Source organism: Typopeltis vanoorti, chromosome 12 (genome assembly GCF_054136105.1).
Source record: "Typopeltis vanoorti isolate ZY-2024b chromosome 12, IOZ_Tvanoo_1.0, whole genome shotgun sequence".
Taxonomy (NCBI): Eukaryota; Metazoa; Arthropoda; class Arachnida; order Uropygi; family Thelyphonidae; genus Typopeltis; species Typopeltis vanoorti.
The window spans coordinates 86,098,844-86,120,635 of record NC_143560.1 but is presented as its reverse complement, the minus strand read 5'-3'; the positions used below and the strand labels follow the sequence as shown (position 1 = coordinate 86,120,635).

The following is a 21,792-nucleotide window of genomic DNA, read 5'->3' as shown; positions in this document are numbered from 1 at the left end:
AACGGTGAAAGTTGCGAACTTAAGAGCAAAGATACAGGAGGCAAGGTTGAGATGGTATTGTCATATGATGAGTAGGGAGGACGAGTATGTGGGAGGAAAGGTCATGAAGATAAATGTGCGTGGAGGAGGAAGAAGCATGAGTGGCCAAAGAAGAGATGGTGGAGGAGGACTTGAGGATGAAGAACTTGGATGTGGTTACGGCCCAATACAGGAGGACGTGGAGGAGATTCACTACAAACAGCGACCCTACTTAAGTGGGACAAGCTGCAGAAGAAGAAGAGTGTGGTGTTACAACAGGAAAGAAAATGCAGGCGAGAGATGATTCTGAAATGTTTGGACAGATGAGACTAGTGAATGAAGGAGGGTGATAATAATGGATGACTAAGAAAGCATTGACTGGAAGCCGGAAATAATGTGTGAGTAAGAAGATTAAATTCCGTGAGCTACTTAAAGACACATACCCTATGCAGTATGTAGTTGAAGCAACACGTGGGATGCAAGTGTTGGATTTAATAATATTATCTCATACCTCACATTGAAGAGTTTCATGTTATAGTTGTTTTGGATCGCTTCATAAGGAAGGTTGTGCAAAGGACAGAGGTACATTAAATAAAAGAGTAAGTCAAGAAGGAGGTTTCAGTGCAACTGTGTCTGCAGTTGCACTGAAAAGGGTTGTTGAGGAATTGCTGCTCCTGTTTCTCCAGGTAATGAAGAAGAACAAATTAGCATATGAAAAGAGATTGGTTGAGTCAGCAAAGCAAAACTCCAGATAATTCTTCAACTGTGGAACTAGTAGAAGAGAGCATGAGCATGGAAGAAGGACTTTAGTTCTTTGCGACGACACTGATAAAATCAATCTGCAGAATGTACAGTGGAAATGTCCAGCGAGCAATTTTATCAGTGTATTTCACGTTCGGGGGAGGTAATCTATACGGAATAAAATTCGAAAGAAAGAAGAGAGACATCATGAGAGTGAAGTTAAAAAAAAAGAAATAAACAAACGCCTTTCATTCCCTTATAAGAAGTAGGAGGTCAGTTTAGCCCTGTTTAACTTTTGGAGAATGAGTGGGCAGTTCGGTGTCCAATCAGACATAGCTGGTCCAAGACTATTACTAATTAAGCGGCATCCGATGAAGAAAAAACGGAAAAATGTCGCCATCTCGTGTTTCTTAAGCCTAACATGATATGTTATTGTCTGTAATAGTTTGGGTTCTATGGTCGATTTTCTTGAGATCAACTAATTCGGAATGAGAGATCGACCAATTGGAACTGGTCGAAGAAAGGCTCAGAAAAAGGCCCTCTAGTAGGCGACTAGAATTGAGCCTAGGCCTTCTTCGATCGGCCTAGCGTTGAGAAAGCAAATGCCACTTCCACTGAGCTACACAGAGCTGAAAGTGAAGTTTGGAATTTTAAGAAAGATAAGTGTAAACAGTGTTGTGAGACTGGATGGGATACACAGCTAATTTGATTATTTTACAAGAGTTTCTTCAGGAATCAGCGCGTGAACACTAGTAGGAAGGTTAAAAATAGTGTCGTTCTTAATAGTTAGAGTATCCAGAATAGTTAGAGTAGCTAATGCTTCGCCCATGGATGGGCGAAGCATTAGCTACTCTAACTATTCTGGTGACCAAACATGAAATTTCTTCAAATCACCTCATGCTTCAAATCACCTCATGCGTCACCCTACTTACTTCAAATCAGTAAGTAGGGTGACGAAGAAATTGATCTTCTACCTAGATTTCAGAAACATCCATTCCTGCAGTAAGAATCCGGATCTATTGGTTGGAGAACGCAGATACTATTCTGACAACTACGTTAAAGATTGAACACAAAATTGTATTGATGAAAACAGGAATCTTTCTAGAGGGCCAACAAAAGCTATTAAGAGGATGTCTTGTCTCAGTAATCTACTTAATGTTTTATAATGGGAATAAAGAAATACTCGTACGTATACAATGATTTTATAGATTTTACAAAAGACTTTGGTAGAATAACGCATGATAGAAAAGAGTAATTGAGTAGGATGGGGAAAACGGAAAGCTGATGGAACCAGCGACCTGTGTAATGGTGATCGAAGTCTCTGATGCCTTATAAAAAGTTGACACGAAGCTATTGTTTAATTTAGATATTGATGATATAGTTCAAATTTTTAAGACCGTTCTAGTGACAAATTAAGTAAAACAAAATGATGTCTAAATATATATCCAAAACAACGTTCAGTTGATGATCAGTTTATCATTTTGTGATTGTAGTATAATTTCCTTGTTATACAGATTGAGATAAAAGTAAAATTCACAGTAATTGTTTACTCCAATTTCATTGGCGGAAAACGCAAACGCAGTTGTCCCCCGTTACCTCATGCCTTTATATCACGTAACTATTGGTTATTGGAATACTCAGTTTATTCATTTAAGATCACTATCTTCTGCCTTCACGATAATGCTGATTTGATAATACGTAATAATTCATAGTTCATTAGAAGGAATATTTATATTAAGTATATCAAATATCATTTGCTTAGACCGTTCTTATTTCGCAGCTGACGTGAATGCAAAAAGGTCACAGTCGATGTCCCAGACCATCTCAGATTTTCCATCTTTGCCCTAGTGAATGTCCACGGAGTATCATTTTTATTCATGTGGAATGTGTTTATCAATCCAGTGAGCGGTAATAATCTGAAATCCTAAAATGGAAATTATTGCTCAATAGGATAACCAACCACTCACTCACTCATCATTCCTGCACTCTTGAAAATGCTCTTTTATCTGACCACTGACCTATAATGATGTAAACTATCATTTTAGGTAGGCGAGAGGTTAGTAACATTTTGTTAATCACGAATCACTTTTAAAATTCAAATATCTGGCTATGGAAATTACAACAGCCAACATTTGTATTTAGGTGTATGAAATGCAATTCTTTGCTCACTCTTATTTAACAGTGTGCCTTTAAGCTTATTCTTTCTGCCTGGAAACTTGGAAAATTCGCCTCACAAAATATCCAGAACACACGAGATTAACACTGTATGCTGTTCTGATAACCTTAGTTGTTTTTTTTTCCAGAATATTTCAGAGCAGTTCAAAACATGTTTTTGCTGAGCGCTAGCGAAACATTCTCTCCCTTTGAAACCAGATACATTTTGTATGTGCATGCATATGTTGAGAATGGCCCTTGATTTTCAAGAAATTCTGTGGATGTATGCTGTTTGGCCGAGTGGTTAGCGTATCTGCTCTCCAGCCAACAGGCTGTGGATTCGAATCCCACGTAGGCATGGATGTTTGTGACACTCTCCCAATATGGACTAGGTCACCATGGGAGTAGGAGACCCAAAACCTCCCGCAGTGGGAGAGGCCTTCACCCTGCAGTGGGTAGAAAAATAGGCTGTTAATTAAAAAAAAAAATATATATATATATATATATAATTATTATTACGGGCAACTCCAGGAAGTCCTTAGACTCATCTAGGGAGACCCCAATCATATTCATCACAACTATTCGACATTCATAGAGTATCTATCATACTCGCCTTAAACTCATTCACTGTCACAGCATCCACCACAGACTCTGGCAGCCCATTCCACTCATTCACCACTCTAAAAGTAAAGAACCCAGCTCTAACACCCTTACTAACCATACTTTTCCCCAGTTTTCATGGATGTCCCCTAGTCCTCCCACAACCAGCCTTGTTCTCAAAAATATCTTCTGAATTAATTTTATAGAAACCCTTCAGTAATTTGAATGTCTCAATCATATCTCCCCTCCTCTGCCTATCAACCAATTTTTGCAACCCACAAATCCTCAACTTGTTCTCATAAGGTTCATTTCACAGACCTGCTATCATCTTAGTCACTCGCCTCTGGATCCTCTCCACCTCCTCCCCATCAAGAAGAAATCTAGGTGGCCAAATCTGGGCAGTAGTCGAGATGGGGTCTTATCAAGGCTCGATACAGAGGAACAATAACCTGCTTGTCAACGTATTCTTCAGCAACCAAGTGATTTGATGAGCTGATTTGGCCACTTTTGCAATGTGCCACCTAAATTTTAACTCCTTATCCACCAACACTCCTAAATCTCGTGCGTCATCAATTTCTTGGAGTACAGTTCCACCAATGTAGTAAACTGCTGGTAATCTTTTCACCCCAAAATGCATAACCTTACATTTTGCCACATGAAATCGACATTCATTCTCCTTAGCCCAGACCTCCAATCTATCCAAATCATCTTGCAAAATTTTGACACCATCTGCATTCACTATTGCCCTATCCAACTTTGCATCATCCACAAACAAATGAACTGTTCCTCTCAGATCCTTTCCTATATCATTAATAAACAAATTAAACAGCAGTGGTCCAAGAACAGATCTTGTGGCACACCACTAGTCACAGGCTGTCTTGTGGAGTCTACTCCTGAATAAACCACTCTCTGATATCTCTCCGTTAACCACCCTCCTATCCATCTCACCAACCCTATATCCATCCTCATATGCTACAATTTGCTGATTAGAATTCCATGTGGTGTCCTGTCAAAGGCCTTAGCAAGGTCCAGTAGAATCACTGTAAACATATTACCCTTATTCAGTTCAGCCGTCTCTGTGTTATAATGCGTGAGCAAGTTACTGAGGCATGACCTACCTATCACAAAACCATTCTGTCCCCGATACAGTATCCCGTTTTCATCTATCCAATCTTGTATTTTATTGACTATTTTCTCCAAGACCTTGATAATGATTCCTGTTATGCTGATTGGCCAGTAATTTTCAACAGCAGCCTTGGAACTACCTTTATGCAGCAGAACTATTTTCCCCTCTTTCCATCCCCTTGGGACTGACCCAGACCCGAGGCTCAAATTAAACAAAATGGTCAAGGGCACTGACAATTCTTTAGCCGCTTCGCGTACGACACAAGCTGGTATACCATCCAATCCCACAGATGTATTGACATTGAGGTTCTATAATAGACTAGTTACCTCTACTTCATTCATCACAATTCCGGTATAAGCTGTTGGTTCTTCCATTTCTGCAATGTCACCACCTGGATGATATACTCTTGCAAAGTGCTCGCTCAGTAATTCCACTATATCGACTGATTCGGTAACCTCCCTACCATCAGCACTTTTTAAAATCATTCTGCCACGAGCATTTTTCCTTTTACTTGCAACATACTGAAAAAACTGTCTGGGATTCTCTTTAGCCTGCATGGCCAATTTTCTTTGGTAATCCGCTTTTGCTTTTCTTACCACCCTTGTTACCATCCTGGCCTGAGCTGTATACTGTTCCTGCGCCTGCTGGTCACCTTTCTCCTTAAATTCCCTCCACAATTGTTTTTTTTTCTGTACCTCAAGCTTAATAGTGTTATTCATCAATTTAACCCCTACTTGATTTATTATTTGGACTCTTGGTATATAGTCAACCATTACCTCCTGCAAACACTTCTTAATCACCTCACCTCCCATGCACTATCAATATCCAGCCCTTGCAGTTTTACATGCCATGGCACTGAGCCAAGCACACTCCTAAGCTTATCATACTTACCAGCCCAGTAATTCCACATGTACCCTGTCTTAATTGTAAATTCCACTTCTTTAGCCACCTCTCAAGTCATGACCTTATGGTCACTCTCACCAGTTGGTGGCAACATGGTCATGTTCGTTACAGCCACCTTCTCAGTTGCAATTACTAGGTCAAGCACTCTCTTCCCCCTGGTATTTTCCACTACATGCTGTCGCAGATAGTTGTCCCTTAATAACCGCATAAAATCCAGTTCCTTCCTCCCATGTGCCCTCTCCTCTTTCCAGTCAATGTTACCATAATTGAAATCACCCATAATAATTACCCTCCTTCCACTCATTTCTTCTATTTGCCTATGCATACTATCCTCATCATCTATTCCATCACCTGGTCTATAGCATCACCCAATTATATATTTTGTTCTGCTAGATTCTATCTCACACCAAACAGCCTCAAATGTGCTCTTTTCTCCATCCTGCAGGTTCAATTTCTATACTCCTTGGCTGCAACTCATCAGCTATCATCAATAACACTCCTCCACCCCTTTTTATTTTCCCTGTCACTCATGAACACGCTATACCCGTTGCAATCAATCCCACTAGCTTTATCATCTTCTGTCAGCCATGTTTCACTAATACCAACAACCTGTGGCTTGGAAATGCCAACCAAGGCCAAAAACTCTTCCTTCTTGTTCCTAATACTCCTGGCATTAGTACATGAATTACAGAAGCCCATTAGTCCCATCCCTACTTCGATGCCTTATACTAACCATCCCAATCTGATTTGTTGTGCTTTGTACTGGCTCGGGCATATTATACTCATTCACACACTTAACTTCCTCCCTAAAGTCCGCATATCTACTCCCCCACCTTAATAAATCTAGTTTCCCAGAGTCTGTACATCCACTTCCACATCATTCATCAACACTTTCTCAAGCCTCCGTACACCAACTCCATTCGAATGTAACCCATCCATCTTATATAAATCCTTTTGCCTATCGAACTCACTCCACAAATTCCACACCACTCTCCATGCATAACCCACGCATAAAGTCATTGGCAATTATGGCCCTCCTAAACACTTCACTGTCATACTGTGGTAAAATACTCACCATCCTAACTCTCTCACTCTTCTCTTTTGCTACCTCAAGTAATTCCCTCACATCCTCTATAATTTCCATTTTGTCTTCTTTCAAATCATTTGTTCCTGCCACAATTATCATCTCTTTCACCATCTGTTTTTGCACTCGAATAAATTCGCTGACGTCCTTTATGTTCGCTCCTGGCTGGTACGATTTCGTCAAACTCTCAACTATCACACCTCTTAATAGCGAATCCCCATACAGCATTTGCTCCTTCATTTTATTGACGTTTACGAACATTCTATTATTTTTCGTGATAGACTTTCGCCGTTTATTAGTCGGTACGTTCAGCACACATTTTTCCACACATTTTTCCAGTTGCCTTTTTGCTCTGCTTATCGCTCCGCTCAACCTTGCGATTTCACTACTTGCATTTATCTCACAATTTTCATTATCAATCAAATCACCCATTCGTTCTGTATTTCTACCTTCATTTACACTTTCAACGACGCTCTCACACCTATCTGGCACTACCTCACAATTCCCTATCACACCGCCATTTTTTTCATTCTGACTATCGTTAACGATATCACTCTCGCCACCCGAAACATGCTTGAAATCCTCATTCTTCTTACGCTTTCTGCACATATTAACTCCATATCACCATCTTACCAGACTCCCACCGCTCATCGCAAAGCATACATCTCACAGACAGCACATTGCATAAACTCTTTTACATCAAAACTCTTAAACAAACATGGCGACCTGGCCGCCAATTTTTTTTATCGGTGCCATATGTACGCCATCTTATCTTAAAAATAATAATTAAAATAACACAGAAAACACACAAAAATCGCACAGACACACCAAGAAACAAAAAGTAAACAATATTACGTAAGATTCTAGTAAAATTGCCAATGATAACACAAAACTACTAATCTTTTCAGGAGCTCTCGACAAGCCGACGATCATATCAGTGCGACATCTATCGACCTCAGCGTCGTTGAAAGTTTAAATGAGGGTAGAAATACAGAACGAATCGATGATTTGATTGTTAATGAAAATGGTGATATATATATATATATACATATATATACACGAAATAGATTCCATGAGCGGCAGCAGATATCACATAGTGTCAGCTGGACAATTGCTGTACCCGTTCGAGTACTCCGCTTTGACGTACAATCGTCCAAGATGCTTTGATGGAGATGCTGTTAATTAGGCATTGTTGTAGCATAAATATTGGCTTTCATTTGCCCCCATACAAAGAAATCCAGCGGATTCACACTAGGAGATTATGGTGGACATTCCTTTGTTCTGGATAGGCACAATCGAGTTGTTCCTTAACAGTTCGATGAAGAAAATGCGCTGGCCCCCCCATTATGCATGAAACCAAATTCGCCAGCGTGTTACTTATGACATATCTCCTCTAATAACTCGGTAATTCCTTCTCGAAGACATGCTGGTACCGCTGGCTGTTAAGCGTCAGTGGCAATAACAACGGACTGATGAAGTGTTTTCCGATGATGCCTATCCAGACATTTCCATTGAATCTTTATTCGATTGCATGCGAATTTACCACGCTCATTTTGTGAAAGTTCACTGTGCCATCAAAGGCAAATTGATAAAGCAGACATCAGGAAAAACCGCTGGTGAGAGCGCTTGTACTCGTTGCGCTAATAAGGATACAATTGTTCTTGATGACAGATACTGTCATATATATAACAATACAGTAGGTGCCGTACTCAAAGTTATTCAATTCTTCTGATAAAATGTATTTTATTGGAATTTGGTATGGACCTTTGAGGTGATCGGACGTATTACTTTAGACTGTGCCTGACTGAATTTCATATAAGTTTTTCGGGAATCTCACATTACAGGGAAGCTAACACAGAAACCAGTCTCTTCCCCCCCCTGCATGAAATATGCACGAGGTCTGATGGCCGCGTAGGCCCCACCCACAAAGAGAACCAGTGGGGATTAATGGTACTTTAGGTAGGTAGGTTTTTGCCTTGTGGCCAAGTGAGATCCTGACATTCCTTTTTCCCCGATATTAGGGCATCCTAAACTTTAATAAATAATATTTTGCTGGTGGACAAACTAGTGTGTCTATAGGATTTGTCAGTGGACCTCCAAATTCTAGAGGATTATCTAGAGTCACTGTAGTGTTCTTTGACAGCGTGCAGTGTGCGCCATTCAAATTTTATACAAAGATCTGATGCTTGACGTTCTTAAATTCACCTTAAAGAAATTCGAGATAGAATATCCTGGCTGTCTGAATCTCTTCACTCAGGTTAATGACACGGAAGAAGATGATGTGGACACTGAAGGGGACTTCACACCTGTTCCACCTCCAAAGACTCCAAGACAGTTCGATTGTTCACAGGAGGAAAAATCAAATAAAAGACGTAGAACATCTGAAGATGATATGGAAGAAGATGTAGCAACACAAGATACTCAAGTTACCCAAGATAGAAAAGAAAAGTTCCCTCCAGTTATCCTCCGAGATAAAGAGAAGTGGACCTCAGTCTCAAGGTCCCTAGGAGAACAAAACATCAATTTCTCCTGGGAAAGAAATACTGATGAGGTTGTAAAGTCATCCTACTACTGTTTCAGATTATTGTAAGATGACGAAAATGCTGTACCACTCCAAGTTGCCCTTTCATACTTTCCCACTAGCAAGCGAGAAAAATCTTCAAGTAGTGCTTAGAGGGATTGCTGAGGGCATCACAACTGATGAGATCCCTACTGACCTCATCAGTCAAGGACTGACCCCAATCAAAGTCAGCAGAATGTTGAGATCTGATAGAAGGCCAATGTCGCTGTTGTTGGTCGAAATCAGAAACACACAAAAAATGATATATGAAGTGACAGATATTTGCAGGCTCAAAATTACAACCTAGCCTCTAAGGAAGAAGGCATCGGCAGGGCAATGTAACAGATTGCAAAAATTCGGGCATGCCCAAAAGCAGTGCAGAACTGCCTACAGATGTCTGAACTGCGGGAAGGGAGGACACCAGACCAACACCTGCACCAAGCCAAGATCTCCACATGCCTGTTGTGCTAACTGTAGAGGACCACATCCCGCTAATTACAAGGGATGCCTTTTCCACCCAAAAAATCGTGGATCAGTAAGAGTAAACCATGCTCTCCAATGCAATGACACAATAAACAACCAAGCAGGTCGCCCTTCAGATCGAAATACCGCATATTCAGTAGCACAGTAAGGCACTCGACCTTCATCCATGTTCAAATCTTATGCAGAGGCGGCACGAACTCAGATTCCTTCATCTCAAGAGTAAACAAGCTCCAAACTAACATCAGCGCTAACCGCTTCATTTACCACAATGCTGCATGAATTCAGCAAAGCAAACATCTCACCATCTTCCAGAAAAATTTTATCTAAAAACCCAATCCATAATGACAGCTCTCTAAAAGATTTAAAAAATTCAAACCAAAAACTCCCTCATGATTATAACATGGAATGTTAATGGCTTGACAAATAAAATTCTAGAGCTGCAAGAATTCGCAAACAGATACAATGCAGACATAATCTTGATCAGCAAATCCCACCTCAGACCATAACAATAACCCAAGACTCAGAGGTTATATTCTATATAGGACAGACAGACTTATCTCCAGTGGTGGCGGCACAGCGATTTTTATTAAAAATTATTCAAGCCACAGTGTATTAACCAACCCTCAAACTTTAAACCTTGAAGTGACAGGTGTGGAACATAAACAACGCAGGTAAACTTAAAATCTATGCAACGTACAATCCTTCCAGTATTCCACTATTGACATCAGATTTAGACTCCATCCTCGGCTCCACGGATTCCATAATTATAGCCGGAGACCACAACTCCAAACATACAGCTTGGTTCAGTTCGTCAATCAACTCCAAAGGTCATACTTTATCTACACGTCACTCAACTCATCAATAGTAGCTGGACCTACTGAGCCTACCCACTACAGCCCATCAGGAAGTGCTGTTGTACTAGACATAGTTATCCTCAGGAACATCAGATATCAATATCAGCTAGAGACATTAGTAGAGCTTAATTCAGATCATAATCTCATCCAGCTGAAGCTAGGTACCCAAGATCAGCTCTCTCCTCAACATTCTTTTATAACATGGAATAAGCTCTCTAAGATTCTCCCAGTCCACATTAGCCCACCTCCTGTCATTCGCAAAAAAGCAGACATAGACTTATCTGTAAGCAACCTAACTAGACAAATCAGCATAGCAGTAACATCAGTTACAAAACCACTGTCTTCTACAGTGGTCGGATTCCGGAAGAGATAATGGATATGGTTAGGCTAAAAACAAAGCCAGAAAGTGATATCACAACACTAGAGCCCCGCAGGATAAAACAACCTGAAATAACTTGAACAAACAGGTTCGAGAAGCTCTCCAAGAAACACAGGAATTATAAATGGGAATCTAAACTTACGGAAATCAACCCAGAAGATAACTCCATGTGGAAATTTCTAAAATCTCTTCATACCAAAAGACAATCCCTTCCCCTATGAAGACCAAACTTGGATTTGCACACTCAGATGAAGAAAATGTAGAAGGCCTAATTGACAATCTGGAAAATCAATGCAGCCCATTTTACAAAAACTCAAATATTAATCTCATTTATAAAGTTCATCGTCAAGTCAGAAAAGCCTTAAGACAGCCTAAGGATGATTCAGAAATCATCACCCCACTACTCCAACAGAAATAATCAATATTATATCTTAATTGAAGAATAAAAAGGCTCCTGGTCCCGACGGCATCACCAATAGAATAATAAAATTACTCCCAAGGAAGGCCGTCATTCATCTAGTCAATAAAGCCAATGCCATATTAAGATTCCAGTACTTTCCCACAGATTGGAAAATTGCTGATATCATCCCTCTGAAAAATCCTGGTAATAACCCACAACTCCCCCAAAGCTACTGGCCCATTAGTCTTCTTCCCTGCGTTGGCAAAGTAACAGAAAAAGCAGTCCTAACAAGGCTACAATTATTTGTTGAGAGTTTATTTTTCACTTGGTTAGACTATAATAAGTTTAGTTTAATCCTTTATCCAAGTGTGAGCAAACAAAGTTTGCACCTGAAAGTATCTTCAGGACTGGGGAAAGGTAGTGCAACACCAGGCAACTCGTTGCAAAGGTGGAGAAAGCTCTCATTACTCCTATATCAGTATCTCCCATAATGCAAAGCACATCTCCTTACAGATATGTGTAATGCTATGCATTAAGGCAAGGGCCACTACCCATACCGGTTTCGACCTTTATTGAGGTCTCAGTGGGAGCCAGGCCCAGTAGCAGAGATACAAAGGCAGAAGCAATGAGAGGTCATCCTAACCTATAGGAGTTACCAAACGGTGTGCAACCTTATTATTAAATTACTCCGGATTCAGAGAAAGATGTTGAGAGTTTATTTTTCACTTGGTTAGACTATAATAAGTTTAGTTTAATCCTTTATCCAAGTGTGAGCAAACAAAGTTTGCACCTGAAAGTATCTTCAGGACTGGGGTAAGGTAGTACAACACCAGGAAACTCGTTGCAAAGGTGGAAAAAAGTGGATTGAAAACAACATCCCAATTAAGCTAGTGAAACTTATATATTCACACCTTAGAGAAAGATACATGCAAGTAAAGCTTAACGGAATTGTTTCATCAAGGCACAAAATTCTAGCTGGAGTACCTCAAGGTTCTCTTCTGGCCGCAATACTTTTCACAACTTACGTATCAGACATCCCTCTTAATTCAAATCCCCCTTAATCCATTATGGCCCTTTATTCCGACGACACCGCTATTCTAGCAAGGCCCTCGCCTAGCAATCATTAGACTCCATGGAAGTATCAACGTGCTAGAAAACTGGTTCACCAACTGGAGGATTCAAGTAAACCCCCCTCGAAAGCTCAGCCATGGTGTTCTCTAGAAGAAAGGTCTGCATTAAAGAAGACATCTTGCTCTCTGGTCAAAAGATCCCATGGCAATCAGAGACCAAATATCTGGGGATACTACTGGATAAGAAACTTTTTTTTTAACAAGCACATCAATCTCATTGGCTCCAAGACTTCAAAAGTAATAGGTCAACTCTACCCAATAATCAACCGCAAAAGCAAATTGAACTTACAAAATAAATTACTACTTTACCGGATGTGTATACATCCAGTCATTATCTACACCTCACCAGCATGGAGTCACACTTCACGATCAAACATTTCAAAACTACAAAGAATCCGAAATAAGTGCCTAAGGATGATCCTAGACGCCCCATGGTTTATCAGAAATTCACAAATTCATCGAGAAAGTATGGAATACGGTTTCTTCGTCATTCCATACTTTCCATATTTATGTATTCCATACATAAATTCTGTGTCAAGTCAAGTTCACATTCAAACTCGCTGATCGTACAAGCTGTCAATTACAATGAAACAGATTACTACAAATATAAAGACCGAAGGCTATTCTACTCCCAACTGATCATAGCTAACACAATTGCCTCTAGAGGGCGAGCTTAAATGCTCACAAAACTCCCTTTCCTAAATAACTCTCATTACAGACAAAGGGAAATATGAAAAGGACTTGAGCTTCACCCATCCTGACAGTAGCGTTAATGACAAAAATGACTCGAATTTGAAGAAATCTGCGATTATGAATGCACTCAAGAGGTGTCCGTGGGGTACAATTTTGGTTTGAATCGGGCCGCTTTTTATCCTTTCGAAATGATATTAATAATTTCCCACTATATCAATGAAATTCGATATTTCAGATCTCTATTACAAGATTTCAAATTAGAGTTTAGTGAGTCAATTATTCGAGCAGTTTATTAGTGGTAGTAAAATAAAAGAAAAAAAAAGGGATAAAATGCAGTAAAGCTATATATATATATATATATATATATATATATATATATGAAAGAATGATCATTAACTCGGTTAACATACATATTTTTTTTTAAATAATGAAACCTGTGGTGCGATCATAATTAAAAGAAACACATGTATTAACCACAGTGAAAATTATTTAATTGTAAATATTTCATCCTAAGTATCTTAGGGCATTATCAGTACAGTAGTTTAAAACAATAATACGAATAACATACAGTTAGGGCGTATGATTACAATAGAATCTCATTAAACGTGCGAAACGTGTTACAGAAGTAAAAAAAAATAATAATAATAAATAAAAATAATAATAATTAATTATTTAACACAATTTTGTATGACAATTTCCCATACTTCAGGAATAGTAAGAACGTCGTTGCGGTTTAAGTTTGGTCTGTGTAGTAGGGCTTCAGAACTTTCTTTGTATAAACGTTCATGTTTATATAAAGATCTATGTAAAAGTTTAGACTTTTCCCAATGGATTTTATGGTTTGGATTTTCAATTCCGTGTTGAGAGAGGCCAGATTTCTGCGGTTTAAAAATACGAATGTGGTCTAGATGTTCCGAGATGCGTTTCTGAACAGACCTACCTCTCTGTCCAATATAAGTAAGACAATTTGCATGAGTATGGAATCTCATAAACGCCAGGCAACATCAAAGGTGCGAGTTTGTCCTTAGGAGAAGGTAACAAGTTGTAAATTTGGTTGATAGGTTTGTAAGTAGTGGCAAAATTATATTTCTTCATAATTTTAGAGATTCGGAGATGCCTTTGACGTAAGGTATGGGAATCCTATGGGTTTCTTCCTGTCTGGTTCGAGTGTGGAAAAGTGACTAATGATTTTTTGAGTTGTTTTAGGATTATATACATTTAGGATGGCTGTATTATTAATTACTTCTAATTCCTGGTTTAAAGATTCTTCAGAAGAGCAGAATTTGTGTGCTCTGGAAACTAGTGATTTAATAATGCCAGATTTCTGAGATGGATGATGAGCGGAAGAATTGTGAATGTAGCGACCTGAGAATGTATGCTTGCGAAAGACAGACGTGGCGATGGAACCGTCTTATTTTCTTTGGATGTGTAACTCCAAAAAGGAGATACCCTGTGGAGATTCTTTTTCTAACGTAAAGTTGATGCGATGATGAAGAAGGTTAATTTTATCTAGAAACAGTTGTAATTCATGTTCGGGATGATCCCAGACTGCAAATACGTCGTCGCCATATCTTAACCAAATTTTTGGTTTGGGTTCAAAAGTGAATATTTTTTCCTCAAGGTGTTCTAGAAACAAGTTTGCTAGGTTTGGTGATAAAGGAGATCCCATTGCTGTTCCTTCTTGCTTGTAAATTTGACCTTTCCAGGTGAGGTAACCTGGAAAGGTCTTGCAATAACAAACTTGAAACAATTCAAACATGCAATAACAAACTTGAACAATTCAACTATATCAGACGGAAATTTTTATGTTAGTAATTCTATTGTTTCTTTATGGGGAATGCTTGTGAAGAGGGAGACAATGTCGAAGCTGATTAACAAGTCAGTTTTTGATAGTTGAATGTCTTTAATTTTTGTGTGAAACTCAGTAGAATTTTTGACTGAAGAGACTAAGTGGCCTATGTGAGGGCGGGGAAGGTTAGATAAGAATCTTGATAACTTGTAAGTTGGACTGCTGATGCAGTCTACATCGGGTCTAAATGGAAAATTAATTTTGTGTAGCTTAGGTAAGCCATAAATTCTAGGAGGTCTTGCATGGTATGTCTTAAGTTTTTTTATTGTTTCTTCATCTAAGGAGGAAGTTTCATTAAGTAGCTTATTTAATTTTCTAAGGTGACGTTTTGTAAGATCATAATCCAATTTGGCATAAGTATTACGATTGCGAAGAAGTAAATTCATTTTTCGGTCATTTGATTTTGTATCAAGAACCACAGTGGTATTTCGTTTATCAGCTCTGGTAATGATAATGCCAAACCTTCAGAATTAAATATCCCACCATCAGAATTGAAAGCTATTATTTCCTTAAAACGTAATAAAAACATAATCATTACCAGAGCTGACAAATATCCAAAACAACCTGAAATATCCAGGTATATATGTTATGGTGCGATTGTAATATTCCTTATTTTGGACAGACTAACAAATCTATTGAACTTCGTATAGAGCGTAAGAGAGACACATCTCCTATAAAAGATCACATGCATCTGCACTATCCAGTCATGTTCTTTTCTCAAACAATCCTCATGATGATCTACAGAATCACTCAGTTTGCTGGGATAAATCCGAAAACATTTTTCGTTGCAGTGATGAGTTTGAGAGGAAAATCGTGGAATCCAGGGAAATCCTCCTTAATCCTGAACATCTGAACAGCAATTTGAGTTAAAACATCCCTAAAATAACCAAGCAATTTTATATGCTTGGTTATTTTAGCACCTAATCCCAAATAAAATAACCAAGCATATAAAATTGCTTGGTTATCCTAATATACAATATACCCAAGTTAAAAATTTATTCCCATCAATATCTCCTCCAGAGATTTTTATTAAAACTTAATACACCTTGTTGCAACTTATATAGGTAAAGTTGATAAGGCTTTGTATTACTAAAACCTTGGTATTTAGGGTCTAGCTACTCACTGAGGAGACCTCAAAAAAGGTTGAAACCGGTCTGGGTAGTGACCCCACCCATAATGCATTGCAGTATACATCTTCTAGTGAGATGTGCTTTACATTATGGGAAAATACTAAGAATAGTGATCAAAGCTTTACCCACCTTTACAATGAGTTGCCCTGGTGTTGTACCATCTTTAGACTTGAACTTTGTTTCAGGCGCAAACTTAATTGTTTGCATACTTGGGATTAGGTGCTAAAATAACCAAGCATATAAAATTGCTTGGTTATCCTAATATACAATATACCCAAGTTAAAAATTTATTCCCATATATTCCCATATATATATATATATATATAGTTTTATGAAGAATTAAATGACTAGAACCGAGATTTAATTCTTCATAAAACTATGTATGTTAACCGAGTCAATGATCATTCTGTCATATATATATATATATATATATATATATATATATATTTTTTTTTTTTTAAGATACGCTATAATGTCATAATATCTGAAGCAGTTATTTTCGTTGGAGAAATCAGGAGTTTTGGAAAAGTATGGAGTTTTTGTTACGCAGCGCATCATTCAAACAATTCACCTTATGTTTACTCGAGGTTCTGTTTTTTTATATAGTTTTTTAAAGAGGGTACTATAATATGAGACATATAATACTTGCGACTGTCATTTATTATTATTATTATTATTATTATTATTATTATTATTATTATTAACGACAACTCCAAGGAGTCCACAGACTCATCGAAGGAATCATGTCAAATCACGTCAAGAACAACTATTCGACATTCACACAGTATCTAATCATATTTCGCCTTGAACCCATTTACAGTCATGGCACCCACAACAGACTCTGGCAGCTTATTCCACTCATTCACCACTCTCCAAGTAAAAAACCTAGCTCTAACACCCTTGCTAACCACACTGATTTTGTAGCGCTTTACCTATGTTCAGAGTAAAGCGAGCTCTCAATAAACTTTGTTTTGGGTTTTGTTTGTTCATTTAAGGTATCAACACACTGAATAATCTATAAAAAAATGTGTGCTAAATAGGACTTCGGGGAATTCGGACTCAAGAGTCAATTGCTCTGTCAATTTTGGGCTTCGCTTTATATATTTTACACTTCCTCTCGCTCTTATGCTGATGCCATTCCTTCCACATCATCTTCTTCTTCGAGATCACTTGCTTTATAAAGCTGCACATCCATTTCACTCACTCTATTTGTTCCTCGAATTCTATGGACATAGTTGTGTCCCTAAAGTTTTATAACTCTAGGAATAACCTACAGTGTTATAACTGTTGTGACACAGTAGTGTCCCTAGTGCGTTATAACCTTGAATGAGTAGGCTAATAAATTATGCGTCATGTATCAGACTAGGAAACTATACATATATTTTATTTGAGAAGAAGAAGAAAAAAGAAACGAAAGAACTTTCTAAGGAATCTGTCCTCACATAACATCGCTACACGATCCACCGTTTATACTACTGTATTGAGCCTCCGTAGCTTAGTCGGTATAGACGAAGCCCTTTGGTCAGAAAGACCTGCGTTCATTTCCGTGAGGTGAGGAACCTTTAAGTGGTCTTTTTCGAATAAAGGTGAGTTAGTCGGTCTCATACGGTGGTAGAGGGTTTTTTTCACCTGGAAACTTGGGTTTTTCGTCCCTCAGAACAGGCAAACCTGCCCCGTAAACACATACGGATTTACAATCATAAAATACATACTTAATCCCTCACAGGAGGACTCAACCAGTCCTAAGGGACGGTCGAGGAACGGGGGGGAACCCCACAGGAATAAATAAATAAATAAATAAAATAAACTACCGTATTTTTGTCTGTTAACTGCGATTTTTCAGCTTGCTTGCTTTGTGAAAGGAAAAATAAAAATTTCCAGGGGAGAGCCCTGCTACATCTGTATGTGACCGGCTAACTCAATTAAAAAGTCCGTATAATACAGATTGCTTGCATCAGGGCGTGAATTGAACCCTTGTCTTTTCAGTGGTAGAGTGCATAATCCTGTAGTTATTCTAGCTACATGTACGGAGGCACCAGCGATATTGTGGAAGTATATTTTGGGGATAGTGCAAATAATAATTTATAACCTGACAGGCATTTATATCTAGTATAAGAAGTATTGTACATCCCACACTTCATAGAACCGGGACTGGCAATGTGCCAAGAATAGTCAATTCCTGCTCAAGGGGAGAAAGAAATAAAGGATTTATGAATTGATCACCAACACTCGAAATCACGTGCTTCATACGTAAATTTTCGAACTTTTATACAATCAAAATAGTTAACACTTTAAGAACTAGAATTTTCATAAAAGAAAAGCTAATTTTCTAACGTATAATAATAAACAGTCATCCCACGAAACGCATTGATTACCCTAATATTGGAATGGATTCTCCCTCTTCTGACATGCTCAGACGTGTTGATGGGTCTCGCATCTGTGGGCGTACAGTAACTTCCAGTTCTTTCCCCCCGTCCATTACACATATATAAAAAATTACTTTACAATAGGGATCACACGACTCAACGAATTATTCAAAACTTTTTATCCTTTTCTCACCTCTTTTTTAGATTTTATTTCCCTCAAATATCTGGCATATTTGAATTCTAATTCTGATTCCAAATTATTTCAATTCGATTAGATACTAACTCAAATTTGAATTCAAATACAATAACGTTTTTTCCTTCTTTTCAGTTTTCCTCCCCTTCACGGTATTGATGCACTATAGGTTAAACAATCTTTCTCATGTATAGAATTACCATTCAAAAAAAAAAAAAAAAAAGTGAACTCAGCTGTGAGAGACCAAGGTCGATAGTCTGCTAGGCAACTTATCAGCAGACTATTATCATTATTATAAGTATGAAAATGAATTTGAACTGGATATTAATCATTCTGCTTTGAATTAACTTCTTGATCTTGAATTAACTTCTCTGATAAAAAAAAAAAAGGCTCGCAATAAATTGATATCCTAAAGAAGTGCACAGTTGTTTAAAAAATGTAATAAACAGACCTTTCTTGCGATAAAATTCTTCAGCCATAAAAAGTCTTGCGATAAAAGTGAGCATCCAGATAAGGTGTCTCAGCATCAAAAATGATAGCGATATGTTGACCTAGACCTATTGTAGCTTCCCCATTTCTACCCACACCCCTGATTAATATTTGTTTTACTTATTGTCTCCATATACTCCAAATTTTTACGTTGTTATTATTATTATTACCTGAATTTTTGTAGTTTGCTCTTTTAACTTTTATTATTATTATTATTAATTTTGTATATACACCGAAAATTTTCTAGGATCTGAAAAGGTTTAACTGACATTCATATTTCAAGTATGCTGAGTGGCCGTTACCCAGCCATGACTAGAGCTTTTTAGCTCAACAACATCCACACAGATTTTCTTCATTCAGATGACGGGATAAAGAGTCAAGGACTCAGTCCATCGCCCAGTTCTTTTAAGAACTTAAGAACTTAAGTATGCTGAGTATGAAATGTGGTAACTATGTTATTTCAATTCTTTTGATTTATATTTTCAAATGGAATCGTTAAAAACTATTTTATTTTACTTTATTAATTTATTATGGAAGTACAGCAACACCTCAACTTTCGGACGCTCGCATTTCTAGATATCCCTCGAATCCAGATACTTTTTTTTTTGGGGGGGGGGGGGAGGGTTTGTGCCAAGGTCCTATGCTTTACTACGATATAATGAAGTTTAGTAAATCAGTAATTCAGAGGGTCTCCAACTGCTTGTAAGCACAAGAGAAAGATCAGTATTGAATATATTGAGTACATTCATTCATTACAGATGTTATTAAAGTTTAAGAGCTAAACAAGCTACTGATTCAAAGCGAAAACAAAACGATTTGACTCCGGAACATAAAATTTTATTGATAAAGAATTTGGACAGTGATATGTCTGTTAAAGATGTTATGGGAAATATACAGAGGTGCTAAAGCAGCTGTCTACGACATTAAACAGCAACATAGCCACTCTTTTAAATGTATTAAGCAAGCAAATCTTTATCATGGTGAATTAGCCAGAGAATCGGATTCGTGTCTTTTTTTTTCAATCAAAGGACGCCTTTTCCAGCATGCTTCTACCTGCACTACGAAGGTATATCAATAGTGAATGACTGTTAGAGAAACTGTGGCACCATATACTTCGATTTGCTGAAAAAAATCTGTAAAGTTAAGTAAAAACTTGAACTGCGTAAACAATCTTATATAGTCAGATGTATTCCATTTATAGAACACTTGGTAAGCATTATTTTATCAGGGGTTAAAAGTTTTTTTTTTTTTTTTTTTTTTTTTAAATGGCATGATATTGAGCAAATCACTGAATACTCTTGTAGGATGTAACAGCATTTTTGCTGTTCGGCAGCAAAACCTCAGTTTGAATCTCATCTAGGCTGCAAGAAATCTTTATAAATGTTTTCATACCGAAAACACAGGCAACTGGTCAGAAGAACACATGCTGTTACACTTTCATAGCCTTAGCTGTTTGCCTTAATTCAAACCCCACTAAACCATGGCTATTCTTATTACGAGAATCATTGGGATCAAAATTCGATCTGCTATAACTTGTTCCAGTCTGAATATTATCGACATTTTCATTTGACGAAGGTATTCAACTGGAAGCAGTCTGCCAAGTTTGAAGGTGTTCAGTGTTATTAATCCTTACAATACGCGAAAAAAAAAAAAAAAATAGACCACTCTGAAAACAGCGAAAAAACGCACAAGAATACCGTTTTTATCCTCCTCCTCTTCCTGTACAGATTGTTATATCGGATATGTCCATCCAAGAATTTCAGCCCAATTAGATAAAATTACAAGAATTTTAAAAAGGGGATAGCTTCTTTTCCATCTGGTTTTGCTTATTGCTACTGAAAAATTTCGAACTTCGAACTAAAACGAAGGAAAGGTTTTAAACGGGGACTGTCCCTTTCGGTACAGTTGGAAAAAAAAAGAAGAAAAAAAGAAAATGCAACCGCCATCGCTACAGGGCACATCATTCAACCGATTTTGGAAATATCTTTCACGACAATGAAAACTTTAAATCAAAGACATCTAAGAAAATAAATATATATCTCTTGAGAACAAAAATGTGAAGTTAGTTAAAACGGAATACTATAGTGAAATTGCCAAAATGAAATATCTTCAGACTTACTTTTGAGTTCTTTAAGTGCTAAGACTGTTGGCAGATCACTCCTGTTCGATACGTTTCCCAGCATGAAATGAATCAGCCGAAAGGCGGATGGATACTCTGCTTTTGTTACTGTAGAGATTACGAAATCGTCTATCAAAACCAGCTTCGATTAGCACACATACGTTTGATAAAGTATCTGCCAGTAACTTAACGAAAAGCAAATACGAATATTAAGATATAACAAAATTGCACAATCATCAGGAGATCTCATGATTATACTACGATAATGTTACGAAACAGTGCAGTTGTTTCTAACGGCATTCGTAGAATTTCCTTGAGACGAATTAACCAGTCGCGTTAGCATATCCCAGCAGAAAAAATCTCTCTTTGAACCCTTAAATGGCGCCCAAAATTCATTAAATTCTCTTCAGTTTTAGAATAAGTAATACTATTATTTACTAATGAAGGGGTTCGGTTATAAAATAAAATTCAGAAGGAAAAAAAAAAACCGAATCATTCATCAGCTGACCTTGAACTTACAC

The 21,792-nt window shown here is 37.8% G+C and overlaps 1 protein-coding gene across 1 annotated transcript in view; it reads right to left on the bottom strand.

The window, feature by feature from the left end:
* Positions 1-21,365, bottom strand: part of LOC150100958 (trans-1,2-dihydrobenzene-1,2-diol dehydrogenase-like) — a 90,147-nt gene extending 68,782 nt beyond the window's left edge. The window contains exon 1 of the mRNA XM_090402109.1: positions 21,272-21,365. Coding sequence (XP_090258235.1) covers positions 21,272-21,335 — 64 coding nt within the window. The 5' untranslated portion in view covers positions 21,336-21,365. The remainder of the gene's footprint in view (positions 1-21,271) is intronic.
* Between the last annotated feature and the right edge of the window lie 427 nt (positions 21,366-21,792).